This window comes from Eptesicus fuscus, chromosome 21 (assembly GCF_027574615.1).
Source record: "Eptesicus fuscus isolate TK198812 chromosome 21, DD_ASM_mEF_20220401, whole genome shotgun sequence".
Lineage (NCBI taxonomy): Eukaryota > Metazoa > Chordata > Mammalia > Chiroptera > Vespertilionidae > Eptesicus > Eptesicus fuscus.
The window spans coordinates 13,483,820-13,501,440 of record NC_072493.1 but is presented as its reverse complement, the minus strand read 5'-3'; the positions used below and the strand labels follow the sequence as shown (position 1 = coordinate 13,501,440).

Here is a 17,621-nt window from a genome sequence, read left to right as displayed (position 1 = left end):
CTGTGGCTGCTACCACGTGACCCTCCAGCTGTGCGCGCGGACAGCTGGAGTTCAGCTCCACCCAGGCGACTCAGGGAGTGCTATCTCCGAGTGGGGACTAATCTCAGAGAGGTATCCTAACAGGCAACTCTTTCTGAGAATTCCCGGAGAGATGGGTTCTGGTCTGGATACAAGCCCCCCAAATCTGCTTTTCAGGGGGCGGGGGCAGGGAAAAGCAGCCTCCAGTCTTTTGGCATTCAGTCCAGGACTCTTCTGTCCTCCCTTGCCTCTCTCCCCATCCATCCTCGAAACACATTGCCTCTGAAGAGACAGACTTAAGTGCTCACCTGTGAAATTAATTTATTAAAAACACAGGCCAACCCTGTGTGTTTTGTTTTGTTTTTCACCCATTAATTTCACAGGTGAGCACTTAAGTCTGTCTCTTAAAAGGCAATTCTGAGTCCCCAGGTTCCTAATGCCCCAGGCCAGCATAATTTCCAGGTAGAAACAACCAAGCCTGGGCCACTGTGGGCCAGGTTGGGGGATTCCTGAAGTAGGCCAGTGAGCAAAGGGTTTGATCTGGGGCCCAGGTGGGCAGAGAGGTACTGTGGAGACTGAGGGCCCAGTCCTTGCCTAGCTCTGCTGCGAGCTCCCTCTGCCTGGAACTCAGTCTCAGAGGAGCCTGGAGTAGAGAGTCCCCACCCCAACCCACCCTGCTCCAGAGTTTGACGACAGGCTATGATTGGTGCTAAACCAGCACCAATACCCAGCGCCATCCTTCCAATGGCTATGCCTGCTCCTGACAACTTACACCAACGTTCTCCCTTCAAAAGCAAACCCTCTCTCCTGAGCCTCACTTTCCTGTTCACAGCCCTCTCAGGTGTCTGCTATTCTGTTTCTTCCACCGCCTCACCTCCCAACCCCCCTGTGATCTGGCTTTAGGCTGTACCCACCAGGTCCTAGAAATACCTCCCACCCAGTAGCCTTTTCCTTGACTGACTTCCAACTCTTAGTTTTTCTCCTTGCTCTTTGGGCCACCCCTTTTCTGGTCAGTGTCCTTCAGGACCTCCCCCTGGGCCACCCCGCCCACTCTGCTCTGTCCATTGGTGCATCTTTAGCCTTGACCATCTGCTGAACTCAAAACTAAAGATCCAGCTGTCTGCCCTGACCTGTTTGGCTCAGTGGATAGAGCATCGGCCTTCGGACTGAAGGGTCCCAGGTTTGACTCTGGTCAAGGGCATGTACCTTGGTTGCGGGCACATCCCCAGGAGGGAGTGTGCAGGAGGCAGCTGATCGATGTTTCTCTCATGTCGATGTTTCTAACTCTATCCCTCTCCCTTTCTCTCTGTAAAAATTCAATTAAAAATATATATATATTTATATATATATATTTATATATATATATAAATATATATATATTTATATATTTATATATATATTTATATATATTTTTATTTTTTTTTTAAAGATCCAGCTGTCCTTAGACTCTCCCTGGATGTTCTACAGGAATATCATGCCCAACTTGTTCCAAACACAGCAAGCACTTCACCTCCTCCAGGCCCGCCCCCACCTCAGCAGAAGACTCACCTTTAACCCAACTGCAAAGCAGAAACTCTGGGGTCCTCTCTCACCTCACTCCTTATCCAGTCACCAGGCCTGTTATCCTTTGTCCAAAACAACTCTGTGTTCCTCGCTTCCCTCCATCTCTGCTACCACTGTCCCAGCCTGGGCTTCTTTCTCTCTCTCTCTCTCCCCCCATCCTCACCAGCTACCCAGCCTCCATTCCTGAAACCCTTTAAAGGCTTCTCACTGACCTCAGGATAAAATCCAAATTCTGTAAAATACGGCTTCCCAGACCCCATGCTATCTACCTCCCCCACTCACCAGCCCGTCTCTGCAAGTCCACCCACCCCTAGATCCAGCCACTCAAACTTTCTGTGCTAACATCTTCCCCTCTTTCCTCCCCCAGGACATTGCCATTCTCTCACACACATACCCCCATAACCCTCCCTTATTCACATTCATCTCTCCCAGGAAGACTAAGCCCTAATCTGGATTAGGCCCCTGCTCAGTGCTTATATTTTTCACATCAAGAAACAGGTGCCATGCCCTGGCTGGGTAGCTCAATTGATTAGAGTGTGATCCCGATAAGCCAAGGTTGCAGGCTCCATCCTTAGGGCACATACAAGAAGCAACCAATGAATGCATAAATGGGTGGACCAACAAATTGATGTTTCTCTACCTTCCTCTCTTTCTCTCAAATCAAAAAGTTAAATATTAAGAAGGAAAAAAGAGAAACGGGTAACATTTTATTACTGTTGCTTAATACTTGGGAGTCCCATACTGAGTGTGAACTGGGAGCAGGTAGGCTTCCTGTGTCTTGTTCACCAAAGTATTTGTAGCACCCAGGATGATGCCTAAAACACAGAGGGTGCCTAATGAGTGACTGTGCAATGAGAGAAGAGGTAAGGGCTGGCCAAAAGCCCCCCTTGTGGGACAGGTGAGGTGAGGCCGACCTCTGCAGCAGACCACCCCCACACTCCGTCCCTATCATAGTATCTGGGGCGGAATCCCCAATGGCACCCCAGCAGGCATGGTGGGTGCCTGTCTGACTCCTGGAGAAGGCAGTCAATTCTGCCCAGCAGCTCCACTAAGGAGGGTTGTAAGTCCTGTGAATGGACAGGGCAGCCGTAGCAGCAAGAAGGGACCCTAGAGTCATCCAGGTGCTTCAAACCCTGGCTGGGCAACTGGCTGACCGTCCTTGTGTCTGGTACCCAGCCTAGGCCAGGGTGCTATCAGGATTCGCCAGGCCCAGCAAGTCCTCTGCCAAGCTGGTGAGCTCGTTCTCCTCGAGCGCCTCCACCAGGCGCTGCAGCGTGGCGCGGCGGCCCTCGGCCTGCACGAAGCGCCTCAGTAGCTGGAAGGCTTGCTCGTACAACCCCTCGCGCTCGTATTCATAGGCCAGGGAGTCAAGCACTGGGTCCCTCAGTGCGCGACAGCCACGCTGCAGGGAGCGCCCAACCTTGCGCCATTTGAGGCCCACTGAGCGCGCAAACGTCTGCTGATCCTGCAGGTTTAGTGGCCGGTTCACTGCGGGGAGGGGAGGAGTGGAAAGAGGAGTGAGCTGGGGGCGGGGGCACACCGATACCCTTCTATTCCCGCCCTGCCATTTCCAGGTGACCCTGTCTCTGTCTCCAAGCGCGCCTCACCTATGGGCTGACCCTGGAACATAAAAGTCTGGCCAGATGGTGGCGGTGGCGGTGGCTTCTCCGACGGAGACGGGGCCAGGGACTGCAAGGGGGCTGGAGGTACCTCTACGTTGCCACCCTGGCCCCCTGAGCCAAAAGTCAAATTCCGGAGCTCATCCTCCAACTCCGCGAGTTCCTCGTCCCGGATCCGGTCAGGCTAGGGAGAGGAGTGCTGCGTCGGTGGGGGTCTTAGCCACGAATCCCTGCCCCACCTCTGGGCCCAGTCCCGCCGCACCTTCTGGGCAAAGATGCAACTCAAACAACGCTCCTCATCCGCCAGCAAGGCGTCCAGCCGCTCCGCGCCGGCGCGCAGCTCCAGTTGCAAAGGCACCGAGTACAGTGAGAGCGATGCAGCCAAGCGGCCCTCCAGTGCAGCGCGCAGCGCCCCCTCGCGGTAGGCGCGGAGGAAGCGGCCGCAGGGCTGGCGTCCGCAGAAACGCAGCTGCACAATCAGCTGCGGATCGCTGCGGTGGATCTTGAGCATCTGCAACTCGTCAGGGCTCCCACTCTCTGCGGAGGCGGGCAGTCAGGCGCCAGACGGTCCCCAACCGGACCGTTCTCCAAGCAGTCGGAGGAGGGGTGAAGCCCGCGGTCAGAGCCGCTCCCTAGCCCCCAGACCTAGGAGCACGGGGTTACCCCAGAGCTCCCAGCCAAAAAACAAAATTGGGATGACAGAATGAAGGCCAGGATCTATTCCAGGGAGTGGGTACCATCCTAGCCCCATCTCTGGAGCTCCAAATTAAGGTGGGCAAAAGGGATGTGCGGAGAGACTTTGAAGCACAGAGGGGGGCGAATGCCCTGGGCAGCCAAGCCATCTGGGTAGGGGGCCAGCGGGGCAGGGAAGGAATGGGAAGTCTCAGATCTTAGGCCTCCACCAAGTACGGCTCCTGCTGCCCCAGAGTGGGATCCCCCAACCAGGCTCAGTCTCCTGTCGCTTCTGCCCTGATATGGGAAAGCCCGCCCCCCCTCAAGGTAGTTACTGGGAAGGGGTTTGGGGCAAGGAGTGCTGCAGTGAGAGAGGAAAAGAGGAGAGAGATGTGCGCCATTAGTAGAAAGCAGTGATCTGGCTGGTTCGGGGAGAGGGGGACGTTAGTGCACACGTAAGTAGATCATACATAGACACGAAGATTAGCTATATACACCCAAGGGCGCATATGGGTAACAAAGAAGACTGCCTAAGCAACCAGTCCAGTCCTGGCCATCAAATCTTTTCCCTGCTTGAGGTTAGGCACATGCCCACAGAGTTGAAGAGATTGGGAGGTCTCAGCCCCTGGCCCCACCCACCAAAAGCCTCCCCTTTCTCACCAAGTGTCTCAATCACGCACCTGCCAATGCAGCCCGAAGAGCCCTGTACACCGCCACCTTCTGCTGGGGATGAGCGTAAGCGTCTGACAGGACCACCTTGTCCAGCGAGGACTCCACAAACAGGTATGCACTGCCCACCCACTCCTCAAGCCCATTTGGCCCAGCCGCCATCTTGCCTCCTGGAGATGCAGATAGGCATCCAGATCACCCCAAACCCAGCCCTGGAGGCAACCCATCCAGTCCCACATGGCCCAGTTGTCCCATCCAGTTGGCATACTTGTTCATCATCTCACAGGAAGCCCCTGTGTGTCTGGCTCAACAGAGTCCAGCCCAGCTCAGCCCCAACTTGCAGTGAGGACTGTCCCTCCCTCCACTGCCTTCTCAGAGGAAGAGCCCGTGGTCACAGTAGGGAGAGGGGAAAGGTACCAGCCTGCACTGGAGGCAGAGAAGTTATGCCTTTTCCTCAGACCAATCGTCTCTCTTACCAAAGCTGACCGGAGACATCTTCATCCTGGAGGTGCCCATGCCACACAGCCAACGGGACCCATGTCCTGGTATGCCCTCAGCTTAAACTTGAGCTCCCAGGATCCCTTAGGTCCTAAGGCTTAGGACCACAGCCCCCGTCTCCCACCACAGCAGTGTTCTCACCTGCATTCCTAACTACTCATTCTGACTTCTCTTCAAAGATTACCGATAGTTTGTGCCTGCCCAGATTCCTTTCCCCCATCCTGATGGGCTTGGGGGGCCTTCTCGCTTCCCTTTAATCCATGTGCCTGCTGGGAGGGCTAACCCCACTCCCTAGCTCCAGGTGTGGGCATGTGAAACAGGTCTGGCCAACCTGCATATTCCATTCACCTTTCTAAAATGATTAGTTCCCAGCTGGGCAGATTCAAGACAGACCAAGCAACCTGCGACTCTGGCTGGACCAATAGGAAAGAGGCACTAGTTTCTCTTCCCTTGGGGCTGAGCTGGAAGGAAGGGGAGGTCTCCCTCCTTGGTCACTGCTTGGGAAGAACCTGAATGAGAGTGAAACTGACATAAAGGAAACAGAGCCCAGAGATGGTGCACTCCCAGCCACACACTAGGCCCCCGGCGCCAGCTGCACCCTGGACTTCTCCGTTATGTGAGCTAAATCATTCCTTTTTGTTCTTGGAGCTGGGCTCTTATGCACCTGAAATTGTTCTATTACAGATTCCTTCCCTGTTCAGAGAGAGCCAGGGCCCCGTGGTTCTGGTATATCCGCCATCTACGGACAAAATCCTAGCCCTAGACCAGGGGCAAAATTCCCAACCAGGGAACCACACTGCACTGACCTTCAGTTCAGTGGCCTCCTAGGCCTGCTCCTTCCTCCCCACCTCACCTAAGGCAACATCCCACCCTTATCCTATAAACATGGGCTCAAGACCCCACCTCCTGCCCCATCAGCCTTGACTCTCTGATCTTCGGCATTTACATATGGAGGGCTAGGAGCGGTGCTGAGCCCCGGTGTGAGCACCCTGGACTGATTCATTGCTCTGTCTGCAGTACAGATGGGGTGGTCTCAGCTGGCATCTATTTACAAGAGGGACAGGGAACCTCCGGGGAGAGATGCCAGAAGGAGCCAGGGCCATAGGCTTGGATGTTGTTGGGGAGGCTGTTTCAGGTCTGCCCCAGACCTTAACCTGAGAGCCAAAGCCTGGACAGTAACTGGGCAGAGGCCATGCAGCATCCCCCAGACCTGGCAAGAAAAATACCTGGTGATGGGCCTATCCTGAGTCTGAGCACAGGGATATGGCTTTTGGGCCCTCCACCCCCTCACCAATAACCTTTTGGTAGAAAACATATGAATACTTGTGTGTTTACCCAAAACAATGCTCTATGGGAATGGAGATTTTTTTTTGGGGGGGGGGAGGGTTCAATTGTCACTGTATTTAGCAATATTCTACTTCATGTAAAATACATGTCCTTTGTATTTAAAAAAGCGAAATTAATTTGTTTTCCTTAAAAAGCAAAAAAATAAAAAACAAAACAAAAACGGGGTGAATCTCTGTAGGTGACAAGTGAGGCCAGGTGGGGAGACAAGCGGGGAGCCCTGGGGGAGAGGCCCGGGGGGAAGAAGAGTGTAAAAACCTACCCTGGAAACGTCTGCTCTTTCATGTTTTCTTAGTCCCCTGACTTGAAGGTCCAGACCCCATGGATGGGTGTGGTCTCGCCCCAAGTGGTGGAGGGGGCAGTAGGACAAGCCAGAGTCTGCCCAGCAGGCTTCCAGGGGAGGAGGGGGGCACTGGAACCCTGGAGGCGTGGGGACGCTCCCTCACACTCACTAGGACTGGACAAATGGGGGAAGTCAAACAGGTCTGCCAGGGCCCCTGGCTCCCTGTCCCCTGGGGAACTCTTCCTACGCCTCCTTCCACAGAAGCCCCTCCTCGGGAAGTCCCAAGCCTCACCCTTCGGGAGTCTGCCTCTCTTTGGGCCCGGCCAGGATGGGTCCCGGAAACGCTAAGCTGGGCTGAGACAGAGTGACACGTGGGTACCGACCGACTCCTGAAAATACACCTCTACCACCAGGGTCCACCGCCCCATTAACACACCCTAACAGTGGGGGAGGGGGAGGGAGGAACAGCCCCACCTCTGGCCGGGTGAGGGGCCACAGACTGCAGGCGTGGGCCCTAGAGAACTGGAAGCCTGCGACCCCTAGCACGCAGGCAGGCGCGCCCCCTTACTCAGCTGCACCCCTCCGGAGCCCTGCAGGGGAGCTCCCAAGCCTCCCACTAGCCCACCCTCATGTTGGGATTTCCCACGCACGACTGGTTGGGACGGGGCAAGAGGTCTTTGCTCACTGATTCGTTCAACACCAGCTCCGCCTTCTCACCTGCGGCCTCTCAAAAGCCCCTAGCTGGGACAGGGAACCTGGGGGGCCAAGGTCGGTACCCTTTTTCCTGCCTCCCACGTAAACAGCCCAACAGGCCACCGCTACCACCTGGCCGGGGCAGCCGCGGATGACAACCTCACCGCCTCCACGGTCCTGAGCCAGGATCCGCCTCTGCTCCCGGCAGCACCGCGAAGCCCACCCACCCTCTGCACTAACCTGGCCCCCAGGCCCGGCCTGGATTCCCACGCCAGCTCCCCTGGATCCGCGCTGCTTCCGGGTGTGCGCCCAGCGCAGGGGCGGCGCCCCAGCTCGAGCCGCCTCGTCCGCCCCGGCGTCCCGCCCCCGGGGCTCCTTCTCGCCCATTGCCCTCCACCGCGAGTCCCCAGCCTTTGGGCAAAGCCTACCTGGTCCACTGAGCAGGTAAGACACTGGCGTCCGAGGTTAGACGGCAGGAAACGCTGCCCGCGGCAGGGGCCTTCGGGGACTCGTGGCTCTAACCAGACCACTGGGCTCCAGGGCGAGAGAGCTGCCCCGCTTCCTCAGGCGGGAAACTGACGGGTCTACAAAGGGGCGTCCCCTGGGGACCAGAATTTTCTGGTGCTTTCTGGGGGATCGAGCTCGAGGATCTCTGATCTCTGCTGCTCCGTGACACTCAAGACGGGGTGCCGGTGGGTCCCAGGTTGAAGCCTGATCGAGGGTATCTGAACTTCCAGGATACACGCGCAAATTCCAGCAGGAAGCGTTAGTCTGGAAAATACGGGAAATCGAAAACTGGCAAGTGGTGTGAAACGCTGTGTATGAAAACCTTCAAGCACCTTAAAATAACATTGGCAGCTTTTTAAAAAGAGGATGCACACTTTCCTGCAACGCCCGAGAGTGGAGGAAGGGAAAGGGCGTTCCCCTCTCTGGGCGGATTCAGCGGTGCCCCGCCCTCTCCTCCGCTTCCTGATTGGCTATGGTCCCTGTCAATTATAAGTCTTCTCTAATGCTCCCGCCCTATTAACCCTATTGTCACTCTGCAGGGACCAGCGAGGCTAGTAGGGAGGCGTTTATCTACTTGGGACCTGGGGAGTCCACCGGCGCTTGTTGAAATTCAGATTCCTGGACCCTACTCTTCCCAGAGAGTCTGATTTAGTAGATGGGGCCGCGGATTCTGTATTGGGAACAAATGTCGGAGTGGTTCTGGGCCCCTCGCAGTCTGAGAAGCCCTCATTTCAATGGCCCTCCAGGTAGGGCTTGGGCCCAGTCCTTGCCTAGTACTGAGGGTCCAAGCTGGGAAGGAAGCAGTTCAGTGACCCCCTGAAGACTGGTCTGGGCAGCTCTGAGTGTTATGTATAGGGAGAGGGGGGCGAGGGGGGGAGGTGAGGGGGGCCCTCTGAGCTGGATGGGGAGGACCAGGTTGTTCAGAGTCAGGGCCTATACAGTCGCCTTCCGACTTCTGTAGGAAAGACTTTAGCAACTGGGAGGAAGATCAGATAGCATTGTCTAAAACCAGGGCACTTGGACTTTATCAACTTGGCCCATAGGTTGTGCTTGCTTTCCTTTAAATACTGTATAAAATGGGGATCCCCCCCCCAACAAGTGATAACGTAGTTTAAAGGAGAATCAGATGTTCTCTCTTTCCCTTCTAAATGAGCGAATAAATAAATAAATGAGCAAATAAGTCAGAAACCCTTCAGCATCCAGGGCCGACTTCCTGAGTGGGAGGTCTGTGTAGTAGAACAGGGCCCAGTGCTTGGTTTAGTGACTTGGTTAAGTGCTCTGCTGTCACGGGCTTGAAGTTCTTAAAAATGTTTTGAACGAGCACTGCATTTTCATGTTGCACTGGGTTCCACAAATTGTCTATTAGCTCCTGGGCCACAGGGATTTCCATACATAGGCTCTGGTGTTCCCCTCCACACTCTGGCTTTCCGGGGGCCCAGGGACATCCTTCTCTCTCCAAGCCAGAGCTGCTGGGAGCCTCAGAGCCCCCACCCCGCGCCAGCAATGGCTGAGCCTGGAGAGCAACTGCCGGAGGAGGTGCTGGCACTCATCTTCTGCCACCTGCCCCTGCGGGACCGCGCTGCCGCCGCCAGGGTCTGCAGAGCCTGGGCTGCTGCTGCCGTCTGCAGCGCCGTGTGGCATGACACGACCATCAGGTGAGCCCATTCCTCCCCTCCTTCCTCCTGCCACCTTCCCATCTTCTCCCTCTCTCCGTGGAGTCTGGGGATTGGGGAGATTCAGTGACTCCCTGTATTAAAAAGAATAATATAAAAAAAGAATAATAATTACTAACGTTTATTGACTGCCTACTATGTACCATTGTTATAAGTGCCTTACATATATTAATTAATAGATAGTATTATTATCTCCATTGCACAGATAGAAAATTAAGGCAGAAAGAGTTCAACACTTCCTGCAAGTCACTCAGCTAGAGTGTAGCAGAAGTGGAATGTGAACGTGGCTATGCGTGTCTCCTTAGAGACCACTGAGAAAACCCAGTTCCTAAAACCCTGGCTCTCCTTGCCAGTTTCAACTTCTCATCTGAAGTCTTCTAAAGGGATACGGTGGGAGTTCCCTCCCAGCATTAGCGGCTAGTTTGGGGTAACCAGGCATGGTCGGGTCGGGGAGGTCGGTGGGTAGGGAGCAGAAGGGGATGGTAGTTGGAACCAGAAGGGGATGGGTAGAGGCTTCTTTTCTGCTCTCAGAGACACAGCCCATGCTTTTTCTCCACCGCTCTATCCCCAAGTTGCTACTGTGAGCAAGAAGGCATGCTGCCGCCATATCTGTCAACCTGCCTGGACCACATTCGCAATCTGCGGCTGGAATTTGAGCCATCGAAGGAGCCGAGCCGCCGGCTGGCCACGGAGCTGCTGACCGCCCTGGCCGGCCGTACCCCAGGACTTCGAGGCCTGAGCCTGGAGTGTCGCGGAGAGAAGCCGCTCTTCGACGCGGGCCGCGATGTCCTGGACGCCGTGTCCGCCATCTGCCGGGCCGCTCGCGAACTGCGTCACCTCGACCTGCGGCGCTTGCCCTTCACTCTGGACGATTCCCTGGTGCTGCGGGCGGCACGCGGCTGCCCCGAGCTCCGCAGCCTTTTCCTGAACAACGGTACGCTGGTGGGCAGCGTGGGGCCGGGCTCCGTGCTCGAGCTGCTAGAGGCCTGCCCGCGCCTCTGCACCCTCGGCCTGCACCTGGCCAGCCTGTCACACCCCGCCCTCGAGGTGCTGGCGGCGCCGGACCGCGCGCCTTTCGCTCTCCTGGCCCTGCGGTGCGCCTGCCCTGAGGACACACGGGCCCCCCCTCTGCCCAACGAAGCCTGGGCCGTGTTGCGCCGCCGCCACCCTGGACTGGTTGTGGAGGTGGAACTGGAGCCGGCCATGCCCGCCGAGAGCGTGACGCGCGTTCTGCAGCCCGCAGTGCCCGTGGCTGCGCTGCGCCTGTGCCTCTCCGGTGACAGCGCGGGCCCGGTGCGCCTCGCCGCGCTCCACTACGCCGCAACCTTGCGCGTGCTCGAGGTGCGCGCCGCCGCGTCTGCCGAGCTGGACTCCGCACTAGAGTGGCTGGCGGAGCGCTGCCCGGGCCTGCGCGAGGTGCACTGCTTCTGCGTGGTGCGACCCTCCGTCCTGCACGCCTTCCTCGCGCACTGCCCGCGCCTGCGCAGCTACACGCTCAAGCTAACGCGGGAGCCCCATCCCTGGCGGCCCACGCGTGTGGAGTGACGGGGCAAGCCCTCTCCCGCCCCTGCCCCTAGCAGGCGTGCGGCCTCTCAGATGCCAGGTGGATTTGCCCAAGAGACGGCCAACTGCTAACCTGCTCCTTCAGGACTCTGTTGCCACTTGTGCCTCTCGAGGATTTGGGGGGAGGGGTGCCCTGCGTCCACTCAATGCTCTCAACATCTGCAGATGGCCCCGAGGTGCCCGGGGTGCCGGGATCACCCTCCTCCAACCTCCCTCCTCTGAGAATGCTGCGCTAGCTCCGCAACCCCCTCTCCCCCGCCCCCACCCCCACCCGTGTGGGGTGGGAGGGGAGGGCACAGGCCAGGCCGAGCCTCAGGGGTAAGTGGGAAATAAACAAACCCTGCGGTGCTTCTGCGTCCAGTGAAAGACCTGCTCGGCTCTGAAGGGGCGGGCAGGGATCCTGCAGCGGTCGGAGGAGGAGTGGGAGAGATTGAGACCTCAAGGTCCGTGGTACTGAAACAGCTGCGGGAGGCAGGGGTGCGGCAAAGCCCCAGGATTCCGGAGGGGGGTGTCCGCTTCTCCTCCTCCCTCCCTTCTCCGCTCCTCTCGGGCCGCTCTGAGGCTTCACTGTGCCCACGGCCTTCGCTTTCTACGACTTCACCGGCGCACCCAGGCTGTTTCTTCCGAAGAAAAATGGAAGACATAGCGGTTCTGAGAGGAGTGGAACTCGAACCCAGGCCCCCGCTCCCCCGCACCCCTACCCATATCCGATCCCAGCCTGCCCTTTCTGTCTGCTGGTGGGTGGCCCAGGCTGAGCCCCGCCCCGTGGGTGCACGTGGCCCCCACCTGACCCGGCGCGGGGAGGCGGAGGAGGGCAGGGCGGGCGGCAAACACAGCACTTTCCGCGGCTTTGGCAAGACCGCGGCGGACTGGCCGAGCGCTGAGCCGGGCGAGACTTCACCATGCAGGACGCGCCGGCCGCGCTGCCTACGGAGCCGGGCCCCAGCCCCGTGCCCGCCTTCCTCGGCAAGCTGTGGGCGCTGGTGGGCGACCCGAGCACAGACCACCTGATTCGCTGGAGCCCGGTGAGGGCTGGGGCCCCTCCACTCCCCCAGTGGTACTCGGGGTTCCTCCACGTCAGTGAACATCCACTCCCACCCAACCCCCGCCTGGGACGGCTTGGAGGGGGGGTGCGAAATGGAGGTGAGGTGACCTCTGGGCGAGGAACGAGAAGGAGCTTTCTGGAAACTTAAAGGATCTTTATGGTCATTTAGTTCCCACACCAACCCATCAGACAGATGGGAAAACAGAGGCCAGAAGAGAAGGGCCGGGTCTGGTTCCAGCTCAGAGTCCCATCACGGGTCTGGCACCCGGGTGGGGCTGGACCCCAGGTCTGGCCTCTGCGGCTCCTTTCTGAGAACCAAGTACGGAGGGAGTCAGGGTCCAGCTGGGGTAGGGAGTCATTGTGATCAGGCTAGGCCTCGGACTGGTGGCTAGCCTGGCCTCATCCCTTCTTCCTGAGGGACAGGTCGGGTTCCCAGAGCGAGTGTGTGTGTGTGTGTGTGTGTGTGTGTGTTCGCGCGCGCAATGGGCATCTCTCACGTTGTCCTCCGGTCTCCTCTCCGGCGGGAGGGCGGCGTTCCCCGCAGAGCGGGACCAGTTTCCTCGTAAACGACCAGAGCCGCTTCGCCAAGGAAGTGCTGCCCCAGTACTTCAAGCACAGCAACATGGCGAGCTTTGTTCGGCAACTCAATATGTGTGAGTCCCCAGGTCCCGGCAGGAGTTGGGGGTGGGTGGCTTGGTGCGAGGGGGCGGGGCCGTTTACAGCTCCGCGCCGCACTCGGCAGACGGCTTTCGGAAGGTGGTGAGCATTGAGCAGGGAGGCCTGCTCAGGCCCGAGCGCGACCACGTGGAGTTCCAGCACCCGAGCTTCGTGCGCGGCCGTGAGCAGCTACTGGAACGCGTGCGGCGCAAGGTGGGGCGGCCCGCAGGGGCAGCGAACCCGGGGGGCGGGGGGGGCGGGAGGGGGTGTCGGAGCGGCTGGCCGAGTTTTATGTGACTCAGGCCCCACCGTGCCTCCCACCTGCAGGCGCCTGCGCTGCGCAGTGAGGATGGCCGCTGGCGTCCCGAGGACCTGGGCCGGCTGCTGGGCGAGGTGCAAGCTTTGCGGGGAGCGCAGGAGAGCACTGAGACGCGGCTGCGGGAGCTCAGGCAGTATGGGGGAGGGGGGGAGCTGGGGAAGAGGGGGGTCCGTGGCGCGCAGGAGGGTGGGAAAGGGGGAGGGGAGCGGGGAGTCTGGGTGAGAGGGTACTGAAGTTCTAGGCAGCTCCTTCCTCTGTCGGGTCTTGGCGCCTTCATCCAGACAGAACGGGCAGGGCTGTGGAACTCTGTTCTCTGTGGCTGATGATCATCCGGTGGTTGCGAGCTGGGACTTGCCAGTCTGTGGGGAGTGGTGACTGGGACAACTCTCAGATGCCTCAGCCCCTTCCCACCCCTTCTCCCAGGCAAAACGAGATCTTATGGAGGGAGGTGGTGACACTGCGGCAGAGCCAGGGCCAGCAGCACCGGGTCGTTGGCAAGGTATTCCTCTCCCCCACCGACTGACTTCTCTCTCCCACTCCCGAATACTCAATACTCGGCCAGTCCTCTATCCCACCTGAAAGTGCCTTGTTAGGATGGGGGCAAGGTCCAAAGGGTGGATTAACCCTTTGCTTCCTCTTCAGCTGATCCAGTGTCTCTTTGGGCCACTGCAGGCTGGGTCCAGCAACCCAGGAGCTAAGAGAAAGCTGTGAGTGAGAAAGCTAGGGACGCTCACCTGCCCCCTACCCCCATCCAGCTCCTTCCCTGCCTCCTCCTCCTCCAGAAACCCCTTCCTCAGGAATCCTCATCCCTCTACCCCCATACCTGTCTTCCTTCCCCCAAGTCCATCTCCCCAAAACCCCCCTTGAAGGACTTTCCCCCTCTCCCCCCAACTTCACCACTAAAACCCAACTCTCAGATCCCTCAGTTCTAGGACCTTATTCCCAAATGTCCACTCCAGCAGCCCCTTCCCCTTTCCCCCAAAGCATCCCAACATCAGAGGGTCTGGGGTTCAAACCATGCCCCCTCCTACCCCTTTTCTACCCCCAAAGGGCCCCCATCTCTGGGGGGAGCCCCTTCTGCCTTCAGCATGTGACTGATGCCCGGGCAACAGGCCTCAGCTCTGCTGACTTGGCTGCTGGGGCCTGAGGGAGGGAGGTGGTGCAGACTGGGGCATGAGCTGAAATCTGTATCCTGCCATATGCACAGGTCCCTGATGCTGGATGAGGGGAGCTCATGCCCAACACCGGCCAAACTCAGTGCCTGCCCGCTACCTGGTGCCCTCCTGCAGGACCCCTACTTTATCCAATCGGTAGGTTTTGCTTCTCCTTCCTTCCCTAGGGCACAGCTGGGCTTATGGAGAACTTATTCCTTTCCCCCTTCATCTCCCCCAAAAAAAGAGAAGATGGAGGTCAGCCTCACTCTCCACCCCCACCCCTCACCCCCAGACCAGGCTCCCCAGCATGGGCTGCAAAACTTCCCCCTTAGACCTGGTCCATGTGGGTACTGATTGGGTTCTGGCTTACCCTGTGGCTAGAGGTGAAGGGTTAGGCCTAATCTTCTACTTTCAGCCCCTCCCAGAGACCACCTTGGGCCTCAGCAGTCCTCACAGGGCCAGGGGACCCATCATCTCTGACATCCCAGAAGACTCTCCATCCCCTGAAGGGACCAGGCTTCCTCCCTCCCGTGCTGGCAGGAGGTAGGAGAAACAGACAGGGGCTGTCCTCTGGGGAGAGCCTGGCAGTCCAGGTGGCTGTGGGGAAGGGGAGAGGTCAGTGCCAGGGTCTGGTTGAAGCTTTTCTCTGGTACAGGGAGGACAGCCAGGCATTGCTCAAAGAAGAGCCAGCCAGCCCAGGAGTGGACGGCCAGGCTGGGCAGGCCCTGGCCCCAAACGAGTGTGGATTCTGTGTGACAGCCCCCCCACCACTGCCTGTGGCTGTGGTGCAGGCCATCCTGGACGGAAAAGGGAGCTTCAGCCCTGAGGGGCCCAGGAGTGCCCAACAGCCTGAACCAAGGGGGCCCAGGGAGGTACCTGACAGGTGAGCAGAGAACCCGTTCTTGACTGTGAGCCCTGTGGGCCACTTTGGCAGGTAGACCAGCACTAACTAGGCCCTTGTCACTTCCCAGCCTTGTCTGCCCCCTGGTGGCTGAGGAGGATGTTGGGTACTATGAGATGACCTGATTTCTCAGCGCTGCTCTAAAGAGTACCAGCATCAGGCCCCAGTCGGTTTGGCTCAGCAGATGGAGCAGCCTATGGACCGAAAGGTCCAGGAATTGTTTCCCATCAAGGGCATGTACCTCGGTTGCAGGCTCCACCCCGGCCCAGGCCCTGATCAGGGCAACATTTCTCTCTATCTTTCCCTTTCTCTTCTACTATCTCTAAAAATCAATGGAAAAATATCCTTGGGTGAGGATTAAAATAATAATAATAATAATAATAATAATAATAATAATAATAAGCCCTAACCAGTTTGGCTCAGTGGATAGAGCTTCAGCCTTCGGACTCAAGGGTCCCAGGTTCGATTCCGGTCAAGGGCATGTACCTTGGTTGCGGGCACATCCCCAGTAGGGGGTGTGCAGGAGGCAGCTGATTGATGTTTCTCTCTCATTGATGTTTCTAACTCTCTCTCCCTCTCCCTTCCTCTCTGTGAAAAATCAATAGAATATATTTTTAAAAATAAAATAATAATAATAAGAGTACCAGCATCAGAGGTCCTGGAAAGTGGAAACATCTCTGTGGTAGGGCTCAGGAATCTGCATTGTAACCGAGTCCATTGAGGTGGTTGTAAAGATTGTAAAATACACAACAGTTTAGGAACCACTGGTATTGGCAATTGCATAGGGAGGGGACACATCCCAAGACCCCAGCTCTACAACCCAGTCCTCAGGCCAAAGGTAGGAGGCAGAGGCACTCTTGTGTGCCCCTCTGTGAGGGCCCCACCCATACCATTTTCTAGATATTGTCAGATTTAGACCCTGATGTATCCAGGTTCCTTTGGAACCTAATTGGAGCGGGGAGGGGGGTGGTACTGCAGGCCAACAGCAGTTCCCTGTGCACAGGGGGCCTCAGGGCCTGGAAAGCGGGGGCCAGAGCCCAGAGAGTCTGCTGCCTCCCATGCTACTTCGGGCCCTCCCTGGAAGTGTGGAGCCCGCAGGGCCCCTGGACGTGAGTACACCCTCAGCAGGGCATGGGGCTGTGCCTCCTGGGAGGGGCAGCATTGACCCCGAGCTCCCCCAGGTGCTGGGCCCCAGCCTCCAAGGGCGGGAATGGACCCTGATGGACTTGGACATGGAGCTGTCCCTGGTAAGATGGGGTGGGGGTGGGGGGCAGGGGTTTGGGAGTTGCTGAGCTAAGCCCTTCAGTCCAAGGCTGTTCTCTCAGCCGGAGCCCTAGCTCCTGTCCTCGGCTGCTTCTGTGGGGTTCTCCCATGCAGATGCAGCCCTTGGTTCCAGAGAAGGGTGAGACTGAACTGGCCGTCAAGGGGTTAAATTCTCCAGGCTCAGGTAATGGTCCTGGTGACCCAGGACCTGGGGGAGGCTCTGGTTGCCCAGAACTACCAGGACTGGGTGGGCTGGGCAGTTGGTGTTTGGCGGACACCCCTTGAGCATTAGGCTGCCCCCTAGAGAGCTGCTGAAGTCACCCATCCCCTTACCACTGGGTGAGAGTGGGGTGGTTGAGAATGGAAGTTTCATCCCAGCTGAATAGAGGGCGAGATGGGTGAGGCTCCCCTCCCTAAGAAAGTGGGGCGTTTCTCCTGCTGAGCACTGACCCACTCCTCCTAGGGAAGGACTGCGCTCTTGGGACACCACTCCTGCTGGACGTCCAGGCGGCTCTGGGAGGCCCAGCTCTCAGCCTGCCTGGAGCTGTAACCATTTCGAGCCCCCCTGAGAGCCGGGCCTCCTACCTGGGTCCCGGGGCTGATCCCTCCCCCTGACACTCTCTGGTCGGAAGCCAGCCTGGCTGAGGGCTGCCTGCAGCCTCACGCCTGCCTGCGGCCCCTGAGGCGGAGGCTGGGCGAAGACCCTGCTACTCCGAGGCCCCCTTCCACTACAGTACCAAGTTATGCTCATAAACCGCATTTTTTTTCTGTGTTTCTGGTCTTTTTTCTCGACCGACCGGGGAGCACAGAGACCTTGGGGGAGGAGGGGCGGTTTTGCGTTCGTAGAGGCGTCCAGGTCTTAGAGCTTTCATGGAGAAACTCATTCCTGGAGAGGGGAATGCTCGGGGATCCTGCTCCTAGTTCCGCTGCTTAGGCCTGGGTCCTCCGGCCCGGATCCACCACAACCTCCGGGGCCACACCCAGCTCCGCAAGGAATCCGCTCTGGGATCCAGGGTAAGCCGGTCCCCTCCTCTGAGCCTGGTCTGCGGTAGGTAAAGAGGGGTCAACGAGAAGCTGGGAGTGAAGCGCCTGGGAATTGCCAGGCCCACAGTGGGCGCCGGGTGCGTGGGGCCGCGGACCACACCGCACCCTCATTGACTCACCCCGAGCGCCCGGAGCG

At 58.2% G+C, this 17,621-nt stretch overlaps 3 protein-coding genes across 6 annotated transcripts; 2 read left to right on the top strand and 1 right to left on the bottom strand.

Moving 5' to 3' along the window:
* Nucleotides 1-2,266: 2,266 nt before the first annotated feature.
* On the bottom strand, nucleotides 2,267-7,683 carry TRADD (TNFRSF1A associated via death domain). 3 transcript variants are annotated; one of them, XM_054710397.1, is made up of 6 exons: nucleotides 7,600-7,665; nucleotides 6,646-6,840; nucleotides 4,553-4,711; nucleotides 3,463-3,737; nucleotides 3,189-3,384; nucleotides 2,267-3,069 (listed from the first exon to the last, which is right to left on the bottom strand). In XM_054710397.1, exons 3-6 carry the CDS (start codon nucleotides 4,701-4,703, stop codon nucleotides 2,759-2,761), a joined length of 933 nt encoding a protein of 310 aa, XP_054566372.1. In that variant the 5' UTR covers nucleotides 4,704-4,711; nucleotides 6,646-6,840; nucleotides 7,600-7,665; the 3' UTR covers nucleotides 2,267-2,758. The 3 variants fall into 3 exon arrangements, with proteins under 3 accessions (XP_054566372.1, XP_008138113.2, XP_027998898.2); XM_008139891.3 differs by lacking the exon at nucleotides 6,646-6,840 and having other exon boundaries at nucleotides 7,600-7,683; XM_028143097.2 differs by lacking the exons at nucleotides 6,646-6,840; nucleotides 7,600-7,665 and adding an exon at nucleotides 5,018-5,544.
* Nucleotides 7,684-7,710: 27 nt separating this feature from the next.
* Nucleotides 7,711-11,450, top strand: FBXL8 (F-box and leucine rich repeat protein 8). Of its 2 annotated transcripts, none has more exons than XM_008140128.3 (3): nucleotides 7,711-7,803; nucleotides 9,331-9,521; nucleotides 10,112-11,450. In XM_008140128.3, exons 2-3 carry the CDS (start codon nucleotides 9,370-9,372, stop codon nucleotides 11,082-11,084), a joined length of 1,125 nt encoding a protein of 374 aa, XP_008138350.2. In that variant the 5' UTR covers nucleotides 7,711-7,803; nucleotides 9,331-9,369; the 3' UTR covers nucleotides 11,085-11,450. The 2 variants fall into 2 exon arrangements, with proteins under 2 accessions (XP_008138350.2, XP_027998896.2); XM_028143095.2 differs by having other exon boundaries at nucleotides 9,327-9,521.
* A 512-nt stretch (nucleotides 11,451-11,962) lies between these two features.
* Nucleotides 11,963-17,213, top strand: HSF4 (heat shock transcription factor 4). The gene is made up of 13 exons (XM_028143077.2): nucleotides 11,963-12,127; nucleotides 12,692-12,800; nucleotides 12,890-13,017; nucleotides 13,132-13,256; nucleotides 13,547-13,622; nucleotides 13,766-13,830; nucleotides 14,331-14,433; nucleotides 14,693-14,820; nucleotides 14,933-15,160; nucleotides 16,182-16,287; nucleotides 16,360-16,425; nucleotides 16,556-16,625; nucleotides 16,905-17,213. Exons 1-13 carry the CDS (start codon nucleotides 12,005-12,007, stop codon nucleotides 17,054-17,056), a joined length of 1,479 nt encoding a protein of 492 aa, XP_027998878.2. The 5' UTR covers nucleotides 11,963-12,004; the 3' UTR covers nucleotides 17,057-17,213.
* The last annotated feature ends 408 nt before the right edge of the window (nucleotides 17,214-17,621 follow it).